This window comes from Odocoileus virginianus, chromosome 34 (assembly GCF_023699985.2).
Source record: "Odocoileus virginianus isolate 20LAN1187 ecotype Illinois chromosome 34, Ovbor_1.2, whole genome shotgun sequence".
NCBI classification, from domain to species: Eukaryota; Metazoa; Chordata; class Mammalia; order Artiodactyla; family Cervidae; genus Odocoileus; species Odocoileus virginianus.
In genome coordinates, this window is record NC_069707.1 from 15,181,765 (window position 1) to 15,209,291 (window position 27,527).

The 27,527-nt window shown below is 41.1% G+C and overlaps 1 protein-coding gene across 3 annotated transcripts in view; it reads right to left on the bottom strand.

The window, feature by feature from the left end:
- Window positions 1–27,527, bottom strand: part of MTHFD1L (methylenetetrahydrofolate dehydrogenase (NADP+ dependent) 1 like) — a 176,222-nt gene that overhangs the window by 89,779 nt on the left and 58,916 nt on the right. For all 3 annotated transcript variants that reach the window (XM_070461630.1, XM_070461631.1, XM_020895877.2), the window contains exons 17-20: window positions 22,978–23,054; window positions 19,170–19,310; window positions 16,513–16,581; window positions 13,549–13,660 (exon numbers count right to left, since the gene is read on the bottom strand). In XM_070461630.1, coding sequence (XP_070317731.1) covers window positions 13,549–13,660; window positions 16,513–16,581; window positions 19,170–19,310; window positions 22,978–23,054 — 399 coding nt within the window. The remainder of the gene's footprint in view (window positions 1–13,548; window positions 13,661–16,512; window positions 16,582–19,169; window positions 19,311–22,977; window positions 23,055–27,527) is intronic.

Consider the following 27,527-nt stretch of genomic DNA (forward strand, 5'->3'; position numbering starts at 1 on the left):
ACCTTATGGACTTAGCCCATCAAGCTCTTCTGTCCATGATATTTTTCTGGCAAGAATACTGGAGAGGGTTGTCATTTCCTTCTCCAGGGGATCATCCTGACCCAGGGATCGAATCTGGGTCTCCTGCATTGCAGGTAGATTCTTTACCGTCTGAGCCCCCAGGGGAGCCCCCAGATATATATATATAAAGAGATCTTCAAACTCATGTTTTCTTAGATTCTGTATTTATCCCTAATCCTTAGTCCAGGATGGCACATATACCTCATTTTACCTGACTGTCTTTGGAATCTCTCATATTCTGATTCTCTGTATGTACATAATTAAATTTGGGTTTTCCTTTGTTAAGCTGTCTGATGTCACTGAAACTATTAGGCCAGCCAGAAATACCTACAAGGGTAGGGGGAAATTTTTTCTTTCCCCAACATAACTATATACTCTGGCAATATGTAGCAATTTTATGGTAATTTACATGCTAGTTTGACAGAGAAATGATGATTAATACTGATTGTTCTCATTCAAGAACATGGTGTATGTCTCACCAATGATTCACACTCAAGAGTCTTATTTTGTGACGTTCAGTAAAATTTTATGATTTTCTTTCTATATTCTCATTTCTTGCTAAATTTATTCCAAAGAATTTTATAGTTTGGTGACACACATATAAATAGAATATTTCCCCTTTTACAGTATCTTCTTATTGCTGATAGAAAGGAAACTATTACATATTTACATTGCATCCAAATAACCAACAAAAACTCTTATTACTTAAATTTCTTGAACTTTCTATTATACAATCATACTGTATATAAACAGAGGGAAATTTATTATTTTCTTTCTAATATCAATACTTTCATATTGTTCTTGTTTATTACATTGGCTAGTACCTGCAGGATAATGATGAATAATGACGGTGATCATACAAGTATTTTTGTCATGGACTTAATACATGTGTGCACCTTTAGGACTTTACTATTTAATATGAAGCTGATTGTTAGTTTCTGTCTTTCAAATATATTCAAATTCTTCTATAGCATGAGGTCTTTATCATTCCATTTAGATACTTCTGTGTTCAAGTAAAGAGTTACTTCTTCACTCAGCTTTATTTTGAATTGGATACCCAAGCACTTTGTAACTGGACATGGTTCTTTTAAACTTCAGGGAATTTTTAAAATTGATATTACTTGCATTAAAACATTAATGGCTGGGACTTTCCTGGTGGTTCAGTGGCTAAGCCTCTGCACTCCCAATGTAGGGGGTCCAGGTTCGTTCCCTGTGCAGGGAACTAAATCTCACATGTTGTAACTAAGAGTCTGCATGCCACAATGAAAAAATTTCCCATGTCACAACTAAGATCCCATGTGCTGCAACTAACAGCCAGCACAGAGAAGTAAATAAATAAATTTTAAAAAAATTAATGGCTAATAGAACAATTATGGTTGAAGTTAACAGGAGGTTGGAACTTATAGAAAGCCCTAATAATCCAATTTTCTCTCCCCTCCCCCCAAAAGACATTAAAAAATTGGATGTAAGAATACACTATTCACTTACTGATCGTGTTTTCTTCTATTTCTTACTCAAAATTCTATTCGGTTTTCTTTGCATGAGAACAGCCCAATATTGTAATTATATCAAACATTGGTATGAATGAAAGCTTACGAAAAACCTCATATAATTGCAATTTTCTAAATTTATACATGAAGTAAGGGTAACTGGACTCTTTTCAGCATCCTCCGGCAGAAAGTTCACAGCCAAGATGGGGCAAGATAGCAGCGATATAAATTTAAATGTTATTGCACAGTGGATATTTTTACTTTTAATCCTCATAAAGTCTATGTGTTTTAAAATCATTTTATGTTAACATTCATAGCAGTAATCCCTGCAAGACAGTGTTTTGACAGGGGTCTTATTTTAACTCCATATTTTATGATGGTAAGCAGAACTACATTAGGAGTGCATTATTTAGCATACACATAAATCCTAAGTAGGGATGGGCTAGATAACGCATGGAAAATAAATTTGCATTTTGCAGCACATAAAGAAACAGTCAAGGTCAGGTCAGACATTCCTAAAGTTCAAACTCCTTTCCAAACTGTTCACTATTTTTACTTAATTACTCTTTTAATTAATCAATTACTACCTCAAAACACCACTGCACAAAGAAATATCAGTGTTTACCATAAAAAGCCTAGGGGAAATTCAGACATGTTTGCCAGTAGATAAGTTATTTAGTAAACTGATGTCTATGATTCATCATTTATTTAAAAAACCATTTATTCAGTGCCAGTTATGTGCTAGTAAGCACAGGGCTATGTGACAATGATGATATGGAATGAAAACAGACCTTTAGGAAGCAGTAAGGCACAGTGATAAAAGCCAAAGCTCTAGACTGGGGCTTAGACTCTGCCGCACCCCCTCCCACAACCCCGCTTGTTTGTCTTTGGGCACCTACTCACTCCCTGGGATGCCCAGTTTCCTCAGCTGTAAAACGGGAGTATTAGGACATCTTTCGTTGAGGGCTGGTATAAGACATTAAAGATACACATGTAACACAGAACGCCCCCAGCAAGATGCCCAGCACACAGCTGGTCCTTAACTTGTGGGCAGGGCCAGGATACAGGAGATGCTGCGTTGTGCAGGACAGCCCCACAAAGATTTGTCCACTGTCCCTTCACTCCTGCATTGGGAAAACCTGACCGTGATGATATGAACTTAAAGTCCTCCTCCCAATCTGCTTTACATAAAAATTCCAAGCTATCGATGTGTACCCCACTTTTAAGGAATGTAAACAAGAGTGAAAATTGAAAGAAGGTTAACTTTTTCTTTGGAACTTTGCAACGAGATATTTGCTTTTGCAGAAAACTGCATCGATGCCAATAACCACTTGTGACATCTGAGTTGCCAAAACCCACCTAATCCTTTTGCACTCGTGATGGTCGCATAAGAATTCTGTGTATATGCAAGCACCTGACAACTCTAGTGTAGTCAAAATATTTCTCCTAATTAATACATCCTGAAGGGCTTCCCTGGTCGTCCAGTGGTTAAGAATCAGCCAGTGAGGGGACACAGACTCAATGCCTGGTCTGGGAAGAATCCACATGCCACGGGGCAACTAAGCCTGGGTGCCATAATTATTCAGTCCAAGCATCCAAGAGCCAGTGCTGGACAAGAAAAGCCACTGCAATGAGAAGCTCATGGCTGGAGAGTAGCCCCAGCGCTCCACAACTAGAAAAAGCCTGCACACAGCAACAAAGACCCAACACAGCCAAAAAATTAATTAAAAAATACATACTGAAATACATGTTACCATAAAATATTTTTATGTCACAACCAACACATTATATTATTTTTTGAAATTATCTGTAGAAGGTTATAGTGCCTGAATTTTACTTTAGGATAGTCAAGTGTTTGGTATAAAAAAAGGGAAGGGATGAATTTGAGAACATAGCACTATATAACGTGTTCAAAGTCACAGCTGATAAGAAACAGGGCTGGTATCTGAGCTGGGGCTGTCCCTAGGATGCATCTGCTCAGTTCTGCTTCTAAGGTGGAAAACTTAGGATGCTCCTGACCTCTGTGGGGTTCTTTGGCCTGGGAAATCATTTGTTAGATCATTTACTCAGAAGCTGAGGATACAGCACTGAACAAAAGGGACAAATCCCAGTGCCCTAAAGGATTTATCTTCAGGAAAGAGACAGACGGTGTCTCACAGATGCCTGCATGGCTGGCAGCAACATAGGGGGGTGGGGGTACTCGTGAGGGGGGCCGGGGGTGCTATCAAGGGGATGGGTGCTTTCAGCTGGAATGCGTGCAGAAGGCCCCCCAATCGCTTCTCGGCCTTTTGGCAAAGATCAAGTGCAGAAGGCCTCCCTTCCTGACACATAAGCCGAAGAATGAGTGAAGCAAGCGAGCAAACCATGTCGTTATGAGGGAGCTTGGAGAGTGAGAACCCGTGCACAGGACCTGATGTGGAAGGCAGCAGGGAGAAAGAATATGTGTTGATAATAACGCAACCATGGGATATAACCTGAATACCTGCTGATAACCTAAGAGGTGGTAGATTCACAGTTGCCAGATGAAACAGGTTACAGAAAATACACTGCAATGTTATTGTTGAAAATTCTAAAATATTTTTTCCTGTTATTTCAGTCATGAGCAAACGAGAGTTTCAGATGTCAAGAAGGAAATGGACTGGAGTGCAGTCAAATGCCTGTGAGTGCAGAGTTCCAGGGCATCCTGCTTTCTCCCTGGTCACTACACAGCATTGTAAACAAGCCTGTCTAGAAGGATTCTTCCAACTTAAAAGAGTCATCGGATCCCCTCAGAGTCTCAGATCCTTTCTGTGGACAGCGGTCCTAAATGTCTCTATCTGAGAAGGGAACAAGCAGGAGTGTTTTCCATTGTCAGAACACAGACATCCCTCAATTGCAAGAATGCATCAGGGACTTCCCTGGTGGTCCAGGGGTTAGCAGTCTGCCTGCCAATGTAGGGGGCCCAGGTTCCATCCCTGGTCAGGGGAACCGGAGCCCCCATGTCACAACTAAACCTGGTGCGGCCAAATATTTAAAAAGAAAGCATCATATTACTCAGCCATTAAAAAAAACACATTTGAATCAGTTCTAATGAGGTGGATGAAACTGGAGCCTATTATACAGAGTGAAGTAAGCCAGAAAGAAAAACACCAATACAGTATACTAATGCATATATATGGAATTTAGAAAGATGGTAATGATAACCCTGTATGCGAGACAGCAAAAGAAACATAGATGTATAGAACAGTCTTTTGGACTCTGTGGGAGAAGGCGAGGGTGGGATGATTTGAGAAAACAGCATTGAAACATGTATATTATCATATGTGAAATAGATCGCCAGTCCAGGTTCGATGCATGAGACAGGGCGCTCAGGGCTGGTGCACTGGGACGACCCTGAGAGATGGGATGGGGAGGGAGGTGGGAGGGGGGTTCAGGATGGGGAACACATGAACACCCATGGATGATTCATGTCAATGTATGGCAAAAACCACTACAATACTGTAAAGTAACTAGACTCCAATTAAAATAAATAAATTAAAAAAAAAAAGAAAGCGTCAGTATTTGTGAAGGTTTATCTTAAAAGTAACGATCCTTAGCATCTTATGGTGGTAACAGCAGCTGGTGTCCACTGTTCAGTTTGGGCTTCTCCAGCATTATTGCACTTGAGAATAAGCCTTGAGGTAGGTAAGGAGAAATCACGATTCAGGGGCTTACTCAAACTACCCACGGTCATAGCACACAGCAGAAAGCAACTCAAATCCGGGCAGCTGAAGACTGCAAACTAACATGTGTGGCTGCTACAAGGAAAATCATCTCCATTACCTGGAGTTTCAGTATGAGAGCAAAAAACGATCAATAAACCATATCGGCATTAAAATGACCCCATTAGTCTAACTTATTATTGTAACTGAATTTCACTGAAGCACTGGAAGATCAGGCTGTAAAATTTGGTGACCTGTAATTAAGAAATTTACTTCTAAATTTTAAAAATGTTTATGAAAATAGTTGATATATACCAAAGAATATAAGTAAGTTAGCAGCAATAAATAAAAACCTGAATATCCCCAGAGTCCAGGATGGTGGTCACTTTTAGTGGAGAGGCAGAGAAATGGGATTGGGGTGAGGGGTGGGCAGCATGACTTCTAATACCTTTCCCAACCCAAATTCAAAATCCCCAAAACAAATAGAAACCAGGCTCCTAAAAGACCAAGTATCGAGAATGCCCAATAGTTAGGACTCCCCACTTGCATTGCTGAGTGCCTGGGGTTCAATTTCTGGTTGGGGAACTAAGACCCTGCAAGCCACACAGTGTAGCCTAAAAAGAATAAAATAAAAGACCAGGTACCACTGCTGAGTAAAGCTCACCATCAAAAGAGAAAGAGTTGGCAAGAGATAATGCTTGATGCTCTTCTAGAAGAAAGCCCTAATCTCTGTAGTGATAAGCGGTGCTGGAGAAACCATCTTTGGCTCCTCTTCCTTGGGGACATAGAGAGCCAGGATAAACGTACTGAAAGGCAGTTCCAGAGGCAGATTAAAGCAAACAGCTGACCAGCACATGCATGACCTTGAGCGCTGGCTTAGATTTGTTGAGACTTTTTTCTTTTTTTCTCAGTCAGAGCTGACAAGCACCTCTGAAAGAATTGCAGAGGAAGAAAAGTTTCACAAATTTTATGACTAATGAAAAGGGGATGAGGTACACAAGCATAAATTCTAAAATGATTAAAGGCTTATGTGTAAGAACCAACATTTTATGAACCAATGCAGATGATCTATACTCAAGCGGATGGACTGAATTCCGTTGTGGTCCAGTGGTTAGGGCTCTAAGCTTCCAGCGCAGGGGGCACTCGTTCAACCCGTAGTTGGGGGAACTAAGAACCCACATGCTATGCAGTATGGCCAAAAACAGAAAGGATGGAAAGAGGAAAGCTACAAGGAACAGGTTGAAAAGATAAGCCACACATGGGAGAATACATTTGTAACACAGGATGGTAAAATATTCATATTGGGAACATATAAAGGATATTATAAATGAATAAGAGGTAAATGGCCTCAAAGAAAATAGGCAATTCACAAATTGATATGTCCATAAATATGTCTATACTCACAACTATAATGAACTACCATTTCATTACCACTAGCTGGGCAAGGTTTAAAACAGTTCAACAATATAAAGTGTTAGTCACTCAACTGTGTCCAGGCTCCCTGTCCATGGGAGTTCCCAGGCAAGAATACTGGAGTGGGTAGCCATTCCCTTCTCCAGGGAACCGTCCCGAACCAGGGATTGAACCTGGGTCTCCTAAATTGCAGGCATGTTCTTTACCATCTGAGACACCAGGGAAGCCCATACAATATAAATGTTGGGAGTGCTTCCCAGGTGGTGCCTGTGGCAAAGAACCCACCTGCCAATGCAGGAGACATAAGAGATGTGGGTTCCATCCCTGGGTGGGGAAGAGGGCATGGCAACTCACTCCAGTATTCCTGCCTGTAGAACTCCATGGACAGAGGAGCCTGGCTGGCTACAGTCTGACACTACTGAGTGCATGTGAGCGCGCGTACGCACATACACACACACACATACAAATGTTGGGGAGAATGTCTGCCAACGGACACACGTGAGGGGAGCAGTGAGTATATAAGAATGTGACTCTATAAAACAACCTTTAATTAGCAATATATTTAGGGAAAAGATCTTTTAAAGTAGTAAGAAAAGAATAAAAAAAAAACCAAATTTATTCCACTACTGTTTTCACATATTATTCTGTATCAGAATAATTACATTGGTACTCGTTTTAAATGTGACCATCCGCTATAGACCGGTCATCTGAAACAAATGATTATTTAATAAGCGTGGATGGGAAACAGGTAAAGAGAGATGAGACTATCATCATAGGCAGAAGAGCTGGTTGATCATCTCTACAGGTTTGAGTGAGAGGAGCCCGGAAGTTGTACCCTCCACCACTTACTGGCTGAGTGATGGCAGACATGTTTCATAATCTCGGTAAGCCTCAGTTGTGTCAGCTGTAAGACGGGGATAATCAGAACTGTTTAAGGATTAAGTGAGAACGTACATGACCGCTTTAGCACAGGTCTGGAGCTTGGGAACAACTCAGAGAATGGGAGCATTTATAATGAAAATATTGCCAAGGCTTTGTTTCCTAATCCCACTCAGTTTGTCTTGGAAATGCCACAGCTATGTGTTCTGATCTCTAAATCCTAATCCTGGAATATTCACGACCAGCCAAGCTCCAGGGCCTGACTTAACTGGGTACTGGTTTAGACTTACTCTCTTGCGGCAGTGTTTGTTTACGCTTATGTTCTCCGGAAGCACCTGGAATGCCCAGCCTGGGTCTGCATGTTGTTCTGTAGCTAGCAAGGAGAAGACTGACAACTGATTAGGTGACTTCTTGACTTTGTGGAGTCTGGACAAGGCTGTCAACTGTCAAATGTGGCTGGAAAATCAAAAGCCACTAGAGCTTTACACAGATCACAAAAGTGAGTAGACAAAACGCATGCAACATCCATCAGGCTACGAGATGACTCTTTTTTTGAGTCACAGACTCCTTCGAGAATCTAACGAGAATTGTGGAGACTTTTTTTTTTTAAGTCTATATACTCCTATATCTAATTCTGTATTTAATTATGGGAGGGGTGGCTGTGACTGGCAGCTAACAACCGCTGGCTATGAAGCCGTATACATGGACGCTGCATTCCAAAGTGAAGGCAAGGTATTCATTCGAAAGTGGAATCAAAACCAAATTAAGAGGGGAGAAAACAAATCCCTACAAATAGTTTAAATATGAGATCATTTCTAAAAACCTAGAAACTCAACTCTGTTTTCCTTTTCTTTCTTTTCACTTTTCAAAATAACACGATTGGGGTTAGATGCCAAAAAAATATTTTTCTTTATAGCAATAACTGTTAAGTCAAGGGGACTCTCACAAGAAGTGTTTACTAAAGGAGAAAGAGAAATCAAAATTCCCCAGGGGCTCAGACAGTAAAGAATACTCCTGCAATGCAGGCGACCCAGGTTCAATACCTGGGTTAGCAAGATCCCTTGGAAAAGGGAATGGCTACCCACTCCAGTATCCTTGCTTACAGAATTCCATGGACAGAGGAGCCTGATGGGCTACCGTCTATAGGGCTGCAAAAGAGTCAGACATGAATGAGCAGCTAACACTTTCACTAAACTGTCATGAAGCCTTTTGCTCTGGTCTAACGAATTCATGCAATTCATTAAACTCCACTCTGTTTTAAGTCTAGATGGAATACTGATTCCATTAGCTTAGAGTAATCATTTTAGAGTAGACAAAATAATCCCATCCTTGTGAGTGTTGGGACAGAACAAAAAATTAGACTAAATGTCCCTTAGCAAAACCAGTCATATAAAGAAAATGTTACTCGAGAGATACCCATTATCTCTTAAGGTTCCTTGTTAATCAATACAATATTAAATCTCATAACCTCTGTACTCACCTCTCAGACTCCGTTTATGGGCCTCTCACACCCACATTATAAATTACTGGGGGTAAGAGACATATCTTAATGATCTTTGATTCCCACTTCCTTCCTGTATTACTTGACATATGGCAGACACTCAATAAATGTGTACCAAAATAAATTCTTTCAAAGGACTTAAATGTATTTTCTTTGGACCAGAAATTCTGTCAAATTGCTGTTTTTCTGTGAATTTCCTTAAAAAAAAAATTCTTTGCTGGGTTTTCTACTGGATTATTCCCTTTTTCTTTATTAAATCAGTCTGTAGTCCATAGTGTACATATTCTGAACACCAGTCATTTGCCTATTATCTTTGAAAATGTCCCCTCCCAATCTGTCAAGTGCTTTTTCAGTCTTGTATCTTTTATCATAACTATTTTAAAAAATATAACGCAAGTTATCAATCTTTCTCTTTCGAGCTTGAGTTTTTTTATATCTTAAGAGAGACACTCTCTTATATACAACCACACTTCTATGGACATAAATTCGTTCTCAGACTTCAAATAAATCTGTACTACTACATTTAGCTTCAGTAGAAGGATGTTAAAATGGGGGTCTTTTGCATTTCAGTGATGCCCCAAAACCATGTCAACTGCTCACATGGCAAAGAATGATGCTAGACCTAGCAGCATGTGTAAAGGAATTGCTTGAAGATACATTTTATATCCCTTTGTCCAAGAGATACCTTTCAAAGGGATTGACAAGGGTAGAAACTAGGCAAGGATTGCTTCAAAGAAAGTTATGGATGTGCTGGTCTCACTCCAGGCCTGCCAGCTGCTTCCCCTTGTCTGGAGCCAGTGAGTGAGGCTGTAGCAGAACAACTGCAAAGGCTCAACAGTGATACTGCCATGGGGGGCCAGAACATGTCTATGAGCTGAAAAGAAACAGCCCATGGCAGGGTCATGTGAGAGATGGAACTGCACTTCCAATGATGGTGGTCAGATGTCCAAGGGCTGTGGTACCCAGAGACCAGATGTGGAACCAGCAGTAGAATATTTTAAAGGGAAATATATAGCCCAGAAATCTTCTGCAAAGAGTGTGGAAGAGGCTACCCTGATATCATCAACTGGCCAAGCTTCAACCCTGGAGGGGCCAGAGGCAGCCTCAGCGCAAGGTGAGGGGGGGTTAGCTAAGCAGCCACCCTCCACCCCCCCTGTCATCTAGACGCAGGCCCAGTTTTTGCGCTGGAGAGAAGCTTCCATTTGAATGCAAATTAAGTTGTGATATTCATGAGACTGGACACGAAGACATTAACTGGGAGTGAGAGTGGTATACTGCAAATTCATCCAAGCGCAAGGGAAGAGCCAGCCCACAGAGCAAGCTCAACCAGGAAACTGGTAAAAAAAAGTGATGATGGTCCCTGCTCCCTCTGTTCAGTACACTGACTTTCCTCCCAGAGTTCCACGGGGCCACAGCATCAACTTACCACCTTCCTGAAGGTTTAACAACACAGACCTTGAGTCCTGTGGTTTATACTGATGTAAGTCACCACTGTTACATGTGTGCTGTGTGCTAAGTCATTCAGTCGTGTCCAACTCTGTGCAACGTTATGGACTATAGCCCGACAGGCTCCTCTGCTCATGGGATTCTCAAGATAAGAATACTGGAGTGGATTGCCATGCCCTCCTCCAGGGGATCTTCTTGACCCAGGGAATGAACCTGCATTGGAAGGTGGGTTCTGCATTTGAGTCACCAGGGACACATAATGGACTGTGATCTCTATATGTCAAAAATAATATAAACAGAGATATTTGCACACTCATATTCACAGTAGCATTATTGAAAACAGCCAAAAGGTGGAAGCAGCCTAAGTGTCCATTGACAGATGAATGGATAAACAAAATGCAGTAAGTATATACATACTATGGAGTACTGTTCAGCCTAAGGCAATTAGCAAGGGAATTCTGACAAATGATGACTATACCGGTGAACTTTGAGGACATTATGCCAAGTGAAATAAGCCAGTCAGAAAAACACTGATATGAATTATCTAGAATAGTCATGTGCAGAGACACACACTGCAAGGGTGGTTTCAGGCATTGGAGACATGGAGTTGCTGCTTAATGGGTATAGAGCTCCAGTTCTGCGCTAGCAAGAGTCCTGGAGATGAATGGTGGTGATGGTTTTCACAACAACGTGAAAGCGTCTCACCGAGTGGCACACTTGAAAACGGTTAAAATGATAAATTTTATGTTAGAAGCATCTTACAACACTTGAAAATAAAAACTAAATAAAGCAAATTGAACCTCCATTAGTCATGTATCAAAAAATGGAGTGAATAATAATGAGGAGTGACTAAGAATTATCCAGTCTTACCATGTGTCAGGTACTATGCCAGAATGTATCCATGGTCTCATCTAATCCTTATTTCAAACCTATGAGGCAAGACCTATTAAAACCCCTACCTTATAGATAAGGAAACTGAGGCAAACATGGGTTACCTTGGCCTTTTAGAAGAGATCATAGAAATAATTCACATAATTATTGATATTTACATAGTTAACTTCAGTTTACAAGGGGCTTCCCAGGTGGTGTTGGTGGTAAATAATCAGCCTGCCAATGCAGGAGATTTAAGAGAAGTGGATTCAATCCTGGGTTGGGAAGATCCCCTGGAGGAGGGCATGGCAACCCACTCAGGTATTCTTGTCTGGAGAATCCCATGGACAGAGGAGCCTGGCTGGCTACAGTCCATAGGGTCGCAAAGAGTTGGACGTGACTTGGCATGCACATTAGGTTTACAAAGCACTTCCTTATTTGTTACTACTCATTAAAAACTGCGGCATAGGTATTCTCCTTTTGTCAAAGGAGGACACTAAGTCCTAGAGAAGTTAAGGAAATTGCTTCAAGTCATATTAACAGTTAGGGTTCTGATTCTACAGCTTCTAACTCTGGGTCCACAGCTCCCCATCCAGATTCAACTCCTAGTCTGGTCCAACTTCTCATATTCCAGATGAGAATGTCTACAAGAGACATGCCCAAAGATGCTAATAGCATCTCCAAGGCCACACAGAGAGCTACTATGTTCAGTGTACATCATCAGCATATACCTTTAAAGATCCTTTGCCACAGTAAAACATATTCTATAAATATGTGTTTATAAAGTAAGGGCTGGTACAGAGGCAGAGAGCCCTATCAATATAAAAGAGAGTGCTTTCTTCAAGAAGCTCTTTTATTTGTAGAGTTGATGCATTGGAACCTGCACTTCACATAAGTGTCTAATCTTTCAGAGCCTGCCCTACCCAATCTCTTTGTCCATTAGCTCTACAGTTATGTTGTGATCAGTCTAGCAAATCCATTTAGACAGCACATCTAGCCACTCTCAGAGTGGATTCGGTACTGAAGCAGCAAGTACATGAGAACTGTATAATAAGAACTTTGAGAAATGAACCATATAAATCCTCATTTGATCTTGACTGCATGTCTATAAGGAATTCTTACAACAGTCTCAATGACCCTGATGAACTTTGTAATGGCTAAGTGTAAAAGTGCAGAGCTAAGCTCGTTTGTCCAGCAGAATCTTTCCTAGTAAAATAACTCACTTCTGAGTTTGATACAAGGCTGATGATTGGTGAGAAAGAAGCAACTGCTAGACTTGATGATTACAGGCTTTCACATGGTGAATGGGAATTACCTTTTTGCATGTGAAAATCTGCCACTGTAACACCTCCAATGTCAAATTACAGAGGGATTTCATGAATCCTTGTTTGTGTCTTTTGTTTCCTCATGGCCTCAGGATTAGGGGTAGGACTGGGGCTGGCAGGGACTCAGCAAATTCTATGGCGGTTCCCCCCTCTTTCTGGCTGGAATATCCAACAAGAGCCAAAGAGAAGTAGGTACCACAAAGAGCTTCACAGCAGCAAAAAGTCCGAAGTCTTACCAGCAAAAATGTCCAAGTCTGATGGTTGGGCATCTCCCATCCATTAAGGTGCAAAAGCACACATTCTATTCGAAGAAGAGCAGACCGATTTCATTTTAAGTAATCAGCAGTGCTGTTACTGCTCATAGTAGCTGACATTTAAAGAGCACTTTCTCCTATTAAACTACACACAAAACATGCTCCAGGAGGGCAGGGCTAGGTCTGCTTCCCTTACTGCATAGCCGTAGCTGAGTCACACGTGCTATATGCAGCAGGCTGTCAATAAATATTTGCTGAATGAACAAATAATCTCATTTGGTTTTCACAATAACCCTTGAAGGTTTGATACAATACTGTCATCCCCATTTTACAGATGAGAAAGCTGAGGCTCAGAGGTCACTATTCTGTACCCAAGGTCACATAACCAGCAAGTGTCAGAGCTTATCTTCTAAACCACATGCACCTGATATCAAAATCTATGGTTCAACCACAATGTCACATCACTAGTGCAGACCAGACATTAGGGCTTTTCCAGGACTGAGGTCATATCTGAAAGGTGGACATACAAGAATATATCTCATTCAGAATGGATCTCACTCTGTTCCAGCCATCATTTGTTAGATTTCTTTCATATTCTGGCAACAACTAAGGTGAAAAAAAGTGACTTACCCACAAATCCTCCTTCACCAACCAGTTTCAGGGCAATTTTATCAGCCAGCACTGAAGAGTTACCATGAGCAATGTTGGCGAAGGGGCCAGCATGCACAAATACAGGCGTCCCCTGTGGAAGCAGAAGAACAAATTTTATAAAGCTATGACCCTACAATCCCTCTGCTGGGCATTTATCTGGAGAAAAACGAGATCTGCAATGATACGTGCACCCCAGCGTTCACTGTAGCACTGTTTACAGCCGAGACACGGAAGCAACCTAAATGGCCATCAACAAAGGAACGCACGACGCATACGGTACATGACAACGGAATATCAGCCACTAAAAAGAAATAAATAATGCCATTTGTAGCAATGTGGATGGATCTTGAGATGATCAAACTGAGTGAAGTCAGAGAGAGGAGAAATATACTATGAGATCCCTTATATGTGGAATCGAAAAAGAAAGGATGCAAATGAATTTATGTACAAAACACAAAGAGACCCACAGACTTAAGAGAAGGAATTTATGGTTGCTGGGAGGAAGGATGTGGGGGAAGGGACAGTGAAGGAGTTTGGGATGGACATGTACACGCTGCTATATTTAAAATGGATAACCAACAAGGACCTACTGTATAGCACATGGAACTCTGCTCAACATTAGGCAGCAGTCTTGCCGGACGGGAGTTTAGGGGAGAATGGACAGGTGTATATGTATGGCTGAGTCCCTTTGCCGTTTACCTGAAACTATTTCAACATTGTTAATCAGCTACATCCCAATACAAAATAAAAAGTTAAAATAAAAAAGCTATGAGAACCAGTTATTTCCTATTATAAATTTTGATAAGCCACTGTGTTAGCTGCCTCAGTGACCATGATATAAACCTTATGTCATAGTATTCTGCATTATACTCTTAAAAAGAATGGAATTAAACTCTGATGGGCTAAGAAGCTTGTTTAAATGTTTTTTTCCCCATTAAGAAATCAACTAATTCAAGAAAAATATAATCACAAAATCAGCCCAATAAATGAATTGTGGGAATCATGGCAGGCCAAGTACATATTATTACTGGCCATTTTTATATTTACAGTAATAATCTTCAGATTTTTAAAAATTTTATCTTTCTCACTGTTTATCTTACCTATTAAAAATCTGGTAACTATTAAGACAATGAAAGAAAAATTTCACTCATAGTAAAATGTCAAAGTTACTCAAAAGACAAAAGAAAAAAATAAAGGAATTCCCAAAAACTTTAGATTTTAATGATTTAAACAAAATTTGTCATGAGATGACATTACTTTTCTTTTACTTTCATTTCTATACTTTTGTCAAACAGAAGAGACCGTAGTCCTATCTAAAAAATTATGCATTCAGTAAAATGTTCAGGTTTTATTTGGAGCCAGCCAGGGCAACTGAGGTCTGTGTGTACGAAGCCTCGGCTCCACCTGTGAAAATATAGCCTGCCCTTCCACTGACATGGGGGGATGCAGGGAGCGATGCAGGGGGTGGGGCCATGGAAAGTTCCCATGAACCAGGATGGGCTGTGAGTGAACATGTTTCAAAGCTGAGAAAAATGAACAAAAGCAGGAAGAAAGGCAGTGAAAGAAAACTCATCGTGGAGAGTGAAAATGTCTGTGAAATAATGCTGGGATCCGTGTTTATGGAAATGCAGACATGTATGTTTACTGTCCAGATCTCTCTGTCTGTCCATCTACAGTTCTCACTTCTATGCAGAGAAACCTTTTAGTGCCCTGAAGAAAACACTGTTTAAGATCTTAATGTCTCCATCACCTCCTAGCCTTGGGAGTTCTCAGATGGAGCGCCTGTAGTACGCGAGTGGAGCTAGGGAGGAAAATTTAAAGAGACAGGGCCACAGGAGCCACCCCCGGGTAGGCAGTGGGCTTCACTCCTGTGTCCTGCAGCTCTCACCCGGGCCACGTATTTAAGAAGCAATGAGTGCCAGTCTCCAGGGTGACAGGTGACAGGGTGTGGCTGGATCAGCTTCAACACACTGTTCTTCCCATCTCTAGGGACTACATCGGCAGCATTGGATTTTAATTAGATTAAAATTAAAGGCCACACAGCAGATTCATCACTAAAGCAGCATTAAGTATTAGAGCCCTGGTTTCTGAACTCCCAGGATGTGGTTTAAATAGATATAAAAATTCTTAGAGCATCACTATTGGACAGTCAAGCACAGACTCACACACTTAACTTATATGACACAGTATATTGAGTTAACACTTTGTCTAAGAAATTCTATCACTAACCCCAAGACATAAAAATATCTATCCTGAGTTCAATATTTTATTTTATATACAGGTCACTTAGCAAAGTAATAACAGGAACTATCTTGGTTTCTCCAAAGACAGAGCTATGAATATTCTCCATAATGGACTTTTCAACCATTTCATAAGGTTAACACTTCAACTGTTCCTTGCTGACCAGAGATTTAAAAGAGCATTCATTATCCACAAGAACTTTCTGCAGTGCTCAAAATATTCTCTATCTGCTCTGTCCAATGTGATAACCACTATCCACATGTGGTTATAGAGCACTTAAAATGTAGCTGATAAAAATAAATAGATAGAAATGTAACTAGTATGACTGCACAACAGAATTTTAAATTTAGACTAATTTAGACTGAAATAACCATGAGGGGCCCATAGGTACCATACTCGACAGAACTGCAGCAGGTGGGTATTTCCTGTCTACACTGCATGTGGTTAACTCACGGCTACACAAGTTGCTGAGATGTAAGACAGACATTCATTGAGTTTCTAAGTTTCTACTCTAGTCAATCAGTACTTCATTAGCCAAGGCAGGAATCACATCAAGAACCTTTGTCTTTCTGGATGGCCAACCAGTTATTGTGGTGCTCCTCACAGGCTCAGACTGGCTGGAATTGCTCCCATGTAGAGATGCAGAAGCAATCTACTTAATGCAACTCTGTCAACACTTTCTATGAAAAGAAAATAACTTACTTCTAGGGTCTGCATCAGATTTGGTTTTATCGCGTCTTTCATCAGAACAGTCAAAGCACCTGTCACCCCCTAAAGAAAAGGAGGCAAAAAATACACTTATTTAGATTATCAACAAAAGATCATTCACATGATGGTGAATTCTCAGCCACTTCTCACCAGCCTGCCTCGTGCACGGGCAACCCCACCGGCAGCCGTCAACTCTGAGCTATAGGTAACACAGAGCTCTCGCCTCACCTGAATGGATGCCAACCCTTCTAGGATGTGATGGGGAAGCAGTAGTCATTGCGTTTTTTCTCACGACCTTCCTTGATTGAAATAAGGGGCTTACCATTCCTTTCAATTCACCTAATTTTTTTCTGGCAATTATGCACGTTATTTTTCATCCCCAGAGATTACACTATTGCCCTGAGAAATAAGATGAAGAATGAAAACAAGGCTGGTTACAGAAAGGCAATGTAGAGGGGTGTGCCTAAAGGCACCCATGATGGTTTCTGTTCTCTCTCGCATCTCATCCCACAGATGCAGAAGGTACTCAGGACACTGGAAAGGCGTCTTGTTTTCTGTCTCTCACTCTACATCTGCCTAGAATGAAGCTGAAGCCACTTGTGGCTGTGGTTGCTTCCTTTCCATCCTATGAAGCTTGAACTAGGCTCTCTTTTACATTCTTATTTGCAGCTCCCTATTGCATTCCTGGAAAAGAACAGGACAAGGAAGAGACAGAACAGGGATGAAGTCTGAGAACTACTGGGAAAAGTGTGCTAAAGCAGGCCACGAAGGGAATTAAAAAAAAAATTGTTCTATTTGTTTACTTGGCTGGGCTGGGTCATACTTGCAGCATGTAGGATCTAGCTCCTTGACCAGGGACCAAACCCAGACCCCCTGCACTGAGAATGTGATGTCTTGGCCCCTGGACCACCAGGGAAGTCCTGGGAAAGAATTAAAAAAAAAAATTCCTTTCCACCTTTTCTAAAGACCCTGGGGAATGATCTTTCAACAAACTAGTCAAGTTATTGGAAGGCCATATCATGAGCACATGCATGTGAAAGTAGCCTTGAGAAAATGAAGGGGCCTGCAACAAATCCTAACAGACCAGGCTGTGGAATCTAACGATTTGTTTATTACTTTCTCTCTACCTCTGTCACCAACAATATTAAATGTTTCTCTTATATAACCAGTTTCTATTTTTTTACTTTTATAATATGGAATCATTGAAATGTCTTTAAAAATCAAATTTACTTTCTACTTTACTGTACAAAATAAATGTCACAAGAACTGTAACTTACCTATTACAGGTATATGAAGAAATTAGGTACATTTCGCAAGCAAGAAACACCAAAGTGTCAACTCTGAGTTTTTTTGTTCCAGATCCAAGAGTTACATCACAAACCAAAAAAAAATTAAGTTTAGGGAAATATTTGTGGATTAAGCCCTTTCAAATTACTCCTGACATATTACTGATAACTAACATTAAGAGGATACAGAGGAAATATTTATAAAAAAACTATAATATACTATTCTAGAGAGAAATGTTGAGATTTGATAATTTTTAAAAAGCAATATCTTTACAGCAACCTGCATTTGGATTTTCTCTTTAAGCTTTATACCAAGCATTCCATGAGTGGCCGGTATAAATATATCTATTTAACCTACTTTACAAGACTTATGAGTCAGTCAGATTCATCTCTTGAAAAAGAAGCCAAAAGGTAATCAAGACCTTTTGGCAAAGGTTTAAAATTACACCCCAAGCCCTTGGAATTAATAAGATAGCTTCTCATCAGTGTTGATTTAAGATTCCATTATGGTGCATGACTAAATACATGGGAAAGTAAGCTTAAATTTAGAGCAATGGCTGTCTATGTTGTACCAAGTGTTGTGTGCTTATAAACTCGTACAAGCAGATGAAATTGCTACATAGCTGATGGGGGCAGGGCAGTGAACAGCAAAGGTGGCTATTAAAGGGAAGAGGAAAAAAAGATTAGAGTGCAAATTACAATCAGCACTAGGCAAGGTGATGGTGTGCCAGCCTACTATGAATGTTTTGTAAGAAAGCATCTTTGCATGCAAAAGAAAGCTACATGAGTAAGAATGGTTTAGGGGAGACCTGTTTTTAAATAAGCTGAAACTCAAGTCTAAGGTACAAAATTAAACATGCCAGCATGCCCAGGGAGCAAGCTGGAGTATAAAATCTGCCTCTTTAACTTAATCTTCCCTTTCATGAAGGTGGAGTTGCTTCTTATTCCTTGGAATGGTGATTTGCCCTTAATTTAAAGCAGGCAAAGATTACCTTAAGAAAAAAAAGAAGCCACAGGCTTCCACTCCAGGCAGAGCAGAAATCAGGATTGGAGAGAATCATGAAAAGCACAAGAAATAGATTTCAGGTACTCTGATTGCAGCCAGGAATAATAAGCACGCTACAAATGCCCGTGAGCACCACATTAACTTGTAGGACAATCGGGACCTTTAGCAGGAAAAGGTGTGAACAGAAATTCCCATTATACCCAGTGACACAAAGAAGACTCTCATTCTCCTGATTACATGTGGCTCCTGGTGGCTCAGAGGGTCATGAATTTGCCTACAGTTCGGGAGACCCGGGTTCGCTCCCTGGGTCGGGAAGGTCAGGGACCTTGAGCTCTCTGGAGCTTCTGGGACGGACATACCAAGTCATCTGCTGTCACGGGCTGTCCATTTTTGTCACTGGCCACCACCATTCTTCCTAGCCGCTCCTTCATGTCCGATAGGCTGTCGGTCAGAGCCAGCACTGCCATGATTTCACTGGCCACTGCGATGTCAAACTGTGCCTGAAACAAAAGTCGAGGTCCGGGTCAGCGGACTGTTTCCACGGAACGCTGCATTGCAGCACTCAGGTCTTGCAGGCCTAGGGCTCAATCCTCAATGGGCCATCAATTCTCAGATGCATAAGTTTCCAAGAATTGCACAGTCCTGGGCTCCGTGCTCTTTCTTTATTTGCTCTGCTGAGCAGAACAGGGCATGGCCAGGCCCCTCTGTAACACCAGCTTGTGGCACTACGAGATGTGCTTTTGTAGCACGTCTCAGACTTGTAACTGTTTATGTGATGGTCCGGTGGATGCAGATCTCCACCACTGAACCGTGGAGCCACAAAGGCAGGGACCATTTGGGGAGGGTTTGCTCCTGAGTCCCCAGCTTGGGGGACTGAGTGTCAAATGAAGCAGGATTCAATACGTGTTGGCAAAATAAAGGAAGAGTTGGCAGACAACCCTGTCACTTCTGTGTGTCGAGGGGGCTGCATGTGTTTGCCCCATTAAGAGATGAGCAGCAAACTGTGAAAGAAGGTGGTTTGAAGCCAGTTTTGCAGACTTAGAGCTTAGCACAGCAGTGAGGAGACCCCCAACTTATGTTCTCCACGCCCACTCCCCAGTCATGAGGTGCCGTGGAGTCCATTCTGAGCTGTCCACCTCAGATGGTGAACCATTCAGCCACAAATGTGGAGAGTGGCTACCTTCTGAAAAATGCCCCTGGGCCTTCCTATTCCCTCTCCTGGCTCTGATTCCACCCTGGACACAATCCAACAAGAACAGAAGGAACGATCGCCCTCCTTCCTCCTCTTAATTCAGCCACTGGACAAAACCACTTCTTTACCCTCCGTCCCCAGGGGCGTGGGAGCCAGACAGGTTCCGTCTTACATAGAAAATGGCTGTGCCCTGGTGGGATCACCTCAGGAGATATTTTATTGTCCATTTCCGGCACCAGCAGAAGAGGAAATGAAGGAAAGAGGGAGCTTTCTGGCTACTTCCTGGTTGAGATTTCAGTAGTCGTTGATTTAGCAAAAACATATTACCTGAGAGTCAAATGCATCTATACTCAATTATTACATTCTCAATATAAGCCATTCCAAACATAAGTGGTTTTTCATTGTATGAAATTTAAGATCTTCTATACCTCCATTCTATTAAAAACAGTGCATATGAAAAAAGGCTAAAAATAATGGCTTTCTGTACAAAAACCAAGCTTCAAAATATTCTTAAAATATGAACTCTGTAAGTAATAACTGGACTATATAACACTCCTATAGGTTCTTCATTTGTAATCGTTACAATTTCAGAATTTTGTATCTCAAGCACTATCAAAAACGAAGCAAGGATCAATATAAGAATAGTTATTCACTTTATGCCTGAATAGTATAGCTATTAGAGGGCTACTTGTTTCTGTTTTGCAAATAAAATACTTCCAAATCACATTAAGCTATAAATGAGATATCCTTATCGAGTATCACATGTTTACATAAAAGACAAAAAGCCATGTTGGCAAGGATGTGAACTGACATAGCTTTCCTGGAATGTGATGGGGAAATGCACACCAACATTTAAATCTGTATCCTCTGATTCTGCAGTTATGGATCTGGGAACTTGTCATAAGGATATCATCAGGCAGGACTACACAAAAATATGTGTACGATGTTGTTCAGTCACTAAGTCACATCTGACTCTTTGTGACCCCATGGACTGCAGCCCAGCAGGCTTCCCATCCCTCACTGTCTCCTGGAGTTTGCTCAGATTCATGTCCATTGACTCAGTGATGCTATCTAAACATCTCAACCTCTGCCGCCCTCTTCTCTAGCCAAAAGCAAGGTCTTTTCCAGTGAGTCAACTCTTCACATCAGGTGGCCAAAGTATTGGAGCACCAGCTTCAGAATCATTCCTTCCAGGGAATATACCCTCAGTACTTACTAACAGTAGATCTGATCTTAATTTAAGAAGTGTATTAAGTACAATACACAAAGTAGCCTCTAAAACAAGGGTCTGTCAAACAGCATCCTCAGATCCTGGCCTTAATGATATTATGTTGTACAAGAGATGACACAACAGTAGTAGATATTAACAGTCATCTTAATTAAATTCACCCATTCCTGTCCATTTTAGTTAACTGATTCCTAAGATGTCAATGTTCACTCTTGCCATCTCCTGCTTAACCACTTTCAGTTTACCTTGATTCATGGACCTAACATTCCAGGCTCCTATACAGTATTGTTCGTTACAACACCAGGCTTTACTTTCACCGCCAGACACAACTGAGCGCTGTTTCCACTTCGGCCCAGACACTTCATTCTTTCGGGAGCTATTCGTAATTGCCCTCTGCTCTTCTTGAGTAGCATACTGGACATCTTTCGACCTGTGGGGCCCATCTTCCAGTGTCATATCTCTCTTTCCTTTTTCATACTGTTTATGGGGTTCTCATGGCAAGAATATTGGAGTGGCTTGCCATTCCCCTCTCCAAGGGACCACGTTTTATCAGAACTCTTCACTATGACCTATCCATCTTGGGTGGCTCTGCATGGTATCGCTCACAGTTTCATTGTTACACAAGGCCCTTCACCACCATCCATGAAGGGGTTATATATTTTATGTTGGGATAAAATAAATAAGCTGTAATGTATATGTATGTTACAGTTTATTTATTTTAGCCCAACACCCTAAGTTACATTAACAGTGAACTGGTTGAATCCAGTTATGGTACATCTACAAAATGTGATGTTATATAGCCATTAAAAAATGATGATCTAGATCTACTTTTATTGACATAAAAAATGTTTTAAGGTTAAAAAAAATCAGTTAAAGCTCTTAAATATAATCCTTTATAATTTAAAAATATGTATGCATAAAGCAACACAGAATACAACCTTGGACAAGTTACTTAACGCAATATGCCGACTTTTCTCATTTGCAAATTAGACTTAAAAACTGAATGTGCTCATGTATGTAATGGGCCTACCAATACAAACCAAGTGAGCATCAGATCACAGCCGTTGTTTATCCTGCATCTCTCTAGTGCCAAGATACAGTACAAAAATAAGCACAGAAAATGTGCAACTTAACAATGCAAAAGTCATGAGTCTAAAGCTATCTTAAGGTATAAAGTTTATTACAAAAAATAATAATTTAGAGGCCTGATGTGCCTGGATGAAAAATCATGGAATGAATTTATATTCCCTAAGCATCATTGCCTCACACAAGACTCCTATTAAAATGAGGATGAGCATTGTAATCTATCTTCCAAATTTTCTGGCTTTGGATAATAGGACATTATTCTTAACAACTTCTCAGGCTATTAAGCCAAATAACTGGGTATTTGTTCTTTGTTTTATGAATCATGAGTAATATGTCTGAGACTTTCATTTTTCAGTTGTTATGCAAATGGGTAGGCTGACAATAAAACATGTTAGAAAGTATATTCAAGGGACACCCTGAATGGTTCCTAGCAGAAATACAACTAAAATCACACAGGAAAAGGATGGTAAGATAATATTCAAGAGCTTCCTCCTCCTGATTCTTTCCCAGTCTTGCTGAGGGACTGGAAACAGCACCTTAACATGTGGGGGGACCCACTGGCCCCTGCAGGTGCAGGAATGAGAAGAGAAATGCAGAAAACCAGCTCCCGGGCACAGAAAATGCAAGAGCAGAGCCGTCCCTAGACAGCGCGCTACCTTACCTGCCGGGAACAGCCCTTCTCTGTGTTTGCCTGCCCAATAGTTATTTTCCGCAGAAATCGGTCATTGGTATCCACAACTGAAAGAGAAGAGAACAGAGGATCAACAAGTAGGAAGTGGCTGTCCAGTGTGTATCTGGAGTGGTTCTGGATGTTGGGGAGGCAGTGGAGAGCAAGAAACATGGTTTGACTTCTTGAGCAGATGATCCCCTGGAAGGACACAGCAAGGGGTCAAAGAAACTAGCGATCACCCAGCTTAAGGAAATAAAGGAGGGGATATGAGAGCCTGTGTTGGGTGGGGGTCAGGGGTGGCATGCCATTTTTACCAGGCAGTAAGGAAAAGCATTTCTGAAGCAGTGTTTTTTTTTTTTCCAGAATGAAGCATGAGGCCCAAGAAGACAATTAAGTCCCTCTAAAAGTAAACTCCAGAAGGAGATAAGTCCTGGGTGTTCACTGGAAGGACTGATGCTGAAGCTGAAACTCCAATAGTTTGGCCACCTCATGCGAAGAGTTGACTCACTGGAAAAGACCCTGATGCTGGGAGGGATTGGGGGCAGGAGGAGAAGGGGACAACAGAGGATGAGATGGCTGGATGACATCACCGACTCGATGGGCATGAGTTTGAGTAAACTCCGAGACTTTGTGATGGACGGGGAGGCCTGGAGTGCTGCGATTCACGGGGTCGCAAAGAGTCGGACACGACTGAGCGACTGAACTGAACTGATCTGAACTGAAAAGGTAAACACTACATGACCATATGACCCACCACTTCCAACAGAATTGGAAGCAGGTATTGCACACCCATGATCATAGCAGCATTTATTCACAACAGCCAAGAAGTGTCCACTGACAGATGAATGAATGAACCAATTTTATCCATTAAACCATTTGATCCAGTTTTATGCATTCATACCACGCAGTACAGATGCAGTATAGATGGATAATGGAATGCTACACAATCATAAAATGAGTGAACATTTGATACATCATGCTACCACATGGATGAACGTGGAAAATATCATGCAAAATGAAATAAACCAGATACAATATGATTCCACTTGTACGGGGCTCTTAGAACAGGCAAATTATTTATAGAGACAGAACAGAATGGTGATGAACAGGGGCTGAGGGGAGGTGGGGAGTTATTATTTAGGAAATGAGTTTTTGTTGAGGATGATAAAAAGATTTTGGGTATAGTTAGTGTTGATGGTATAGCTATATATTGTACACTTAATGCCATGAATACCACACTTATGAGTAATTAAAATGATAATGTTATATTTTACCACTAGGAAAAACAAAAAAACCTCCAAAATAAATAAAGTAGAATTTAGGGGGAGAATTCAATGATGGTGAGAGTAGGTATCAATTCTCTTTACACTTTTCAGTGGCTTGTCTGAATGGCACTGATTCACACTTTGTTTTGTGAAAACCAAATGTGCAATGCCAGGAATCAAAGACAGAAGGACACAGACTTCACTAATAATTTATAAGGCATCAAAAAGCAGGCAGTCCACACTGACAACTTAGATCCAACTTACTAAATGTTTAATATGGCACTGACAAAAATGGTGATGGGAATTGCATATCTGGGGACTAATATCATCTGTGGGATAAACAGTGTGAATTTTTCTTTCATACACAAAGCATGAGCAGACCTGCTCACCGTGTCTGCCTCCCTTGTTCCCTGACTTGTTATTTGTCGGCTCTTTCTCTATATACAGTCCTCCTCTCTCACACATTCACACATATACACTCATTACCACACACCCATACGGACATCCAAGCAACACTCATCAAGCACAAGGAAATCTCTCTATGACTTTAAGGCACAGAGTCCTATATCAAGAAAGGAATGCCTCTCCATATCGCCACTAGCTAGTACTTATTCCCAAGGCCAATGGTGCAGAATCATATAAAGTAAAAGGATTTCCCACTCTCATGCAAAGCATACACAACGTGATCTTTTTTATTGGAAGTTCAGCTGGATTTATTTAGCAAAGAGAACACAAATAAGCCAAGAAAAGAAAAGAAAAAGAAAAAAAAAAAAAAACAAGTTAACAAGATCAGCTATAATCAGTGGGACTCAGAAACCCCCATGTGTTTGGCACGGCCCTAGCAGAGCAGGACGTCTCACGGTCCATCAAGCTTTTGATGTCCGTTGAAAGACACAAGCGAAATGACAGTGATACCTAAAACAAGAAATGTGAAGATTAAATTCTGATACATAAGAAAGATGCATATTGGAAAGTAATGCTTTGGTGTTTAGTCGCTAAGTCAAGTCATGTCTGACTCTTTTTGTGACCCCATGGACTGTAGCCCACCAGGCTCCTCTGTCCACGGGATTTCCCAGACAAGAATACTGGAGTGGGTTGCCATTTCCTTCTTCAAGGGATCTTCCCAAACTAGGGATTGAACCCGTATCTCCTGCTTGGCAGGTGTGTTCTATACCACTGGGCCATCTGGAAAGCAGAAAGTAACACTAGTAATACAGAATTCCTTGACTCTGAGCGATAGAGCTAAAGATAGAGTGAGAAACATATTTATTCATTTCAGGGATTTTTACTTAGGGTCAATTTTGTGGCAGATCCTGTGCCAGCTGTTCAGAGATACAAATACCAACAAGACACCATCCTCTGATGGAAGGCACTTGCTGGCCAAGGGGAGAGATGGAGGGTGCAGGCAGGTGTGGAGAAGGTGAAGAGCTCCTGCGGAGAGAAGAGATCTGTCTTTTCACTCTTTGCCCTAGACAGTCCCTTGAGGACCACACTGCTGTGTCCTGAGGCTCACTAACAACCAGCTATGGTTCAGGCACTGGGTGGTACAAGGCAGGACATCAGGGGAAGGCCCATTATTTTGGATTCAGCAGGAGAACGGTACTGATTCCCTGCAAAGCTGCAGGGCAGTGCTGGGAACCAGTAACTGGATGTCAGTTCCCTGGAGACTGAGGCTTTGGGTCCTTTGTCTAACAGCCCTTGAGCCCCTGGAGGACCCAATGCTCAGAAAGGCAGGGGCCCATATCCCTTGAGGAACAATAAAATGACCCAATGTCCACTGTCTCTTCCGCTTATATCATGTGTTTCTTTAACAGCCTATCAGCTCCCAGTTCCTCCCTGTCACCAGGCATTATGAGGCCTTCAAGCTTCTGATAGGAAGCATAGGATAAAACCACCAACAGTTGGATTTCTCATATAGGATGAAAGGAAAGAACTTGACCACTAAATGTGCAACATCCATATGGTGTGAGAGGAGGTTTTTAGCCCCACGTGGTCCTTGAATGTCTCCTTTCTAGTTATCAAATTATAAAACACCTAATCTCATCATAAAGGTTATACTCTTTTAAGCTCTAAGTCCAACTATTAAATGACCTCAATCTATGTGATGGAAGAGTCCTTTTTCTTATACTAATTCATGGGAGGAAGAGTTAAACTAACTGTCAAATGTCATTCCGAATTCCTTGGACCCAGGCGGCAATGACATTTTTATCATTTTAGTGCCCTAAACAATAATGCAATTCTAACACTTATCGGGACTAATTTTTTAACATCATTTCGATGAAAAATGATTCACAACCACGGTACACATCAGTCTTTTCATGCTTCTTGTGGCTGGAGCCACAATGCAGATGTGGAAGACTGCCCCTTATGTAAGATTTCTTTTTAGCATATCCCCATGCTAGGTTTCAAATACACTGATTTCCACCTGCATAATTTTTCACTTATAAGTACACCTCCAATACGTTTTAAGGAATACAATGAATTCACAAATACCTCGAAAAAGTTGACTATGCCTTTTGAATACAATGGTGTTGGAATAATTAATCCTTCCAGTAGATTCCCAGTAAAATGCTAAACATATTCACACCAGAAATTAAAAATGATGATGGTGGGACTTCCCTGGCAGTCCAGTGGTTAAGGCTGTGCAATTCCACTGCAGGGATTGTGGGTTCAATCCCTAGTTGGGGAACTAAGATCCCATGTGCCCTACGGTGCAGTCAAAAAGATAAAATAAAAATGATGTTGGTCTGTTCAATAATAAACATATGATTAAGTAGGTTGTAGTTCATTCACAGAAGACTTCTGGAACCATTTAAAATGACCATAGCAGTCACTAACAAAACAGAACATGATATAAAAGATATCTTATTATGATATAAATGAAACTAGTAGGATACAAATTTTTATAGCTCTAATTATACACAAAACATAGGTGCACAGAAAAACTATGAATAGTAGTTTTATTAGCACAGTAAAACGTTCCTGATTTTTTTTTAGACAGTACTAAAATCTGTATAATGTTACTACTTTAATAATTTAAAAAAAATTTAGAACTTTCTAAAGAGATTTTACTCTGTTAGGAGTCTGGGAGACTCAGACACACAGAAAAAGCACCTCCTACGACTATTGCCACAATGACCATCTGGATGGTACTGCAGGGTTTGGAAAGGACTCTCGTGTCCCACTAGAGCCGCCCCAGGGAAAGGCTGCAACTGTGACTCATTCACAGACGAGGAAAGCGAGCAACTCACTTGTCCAGAGTTACACGGCTCATCA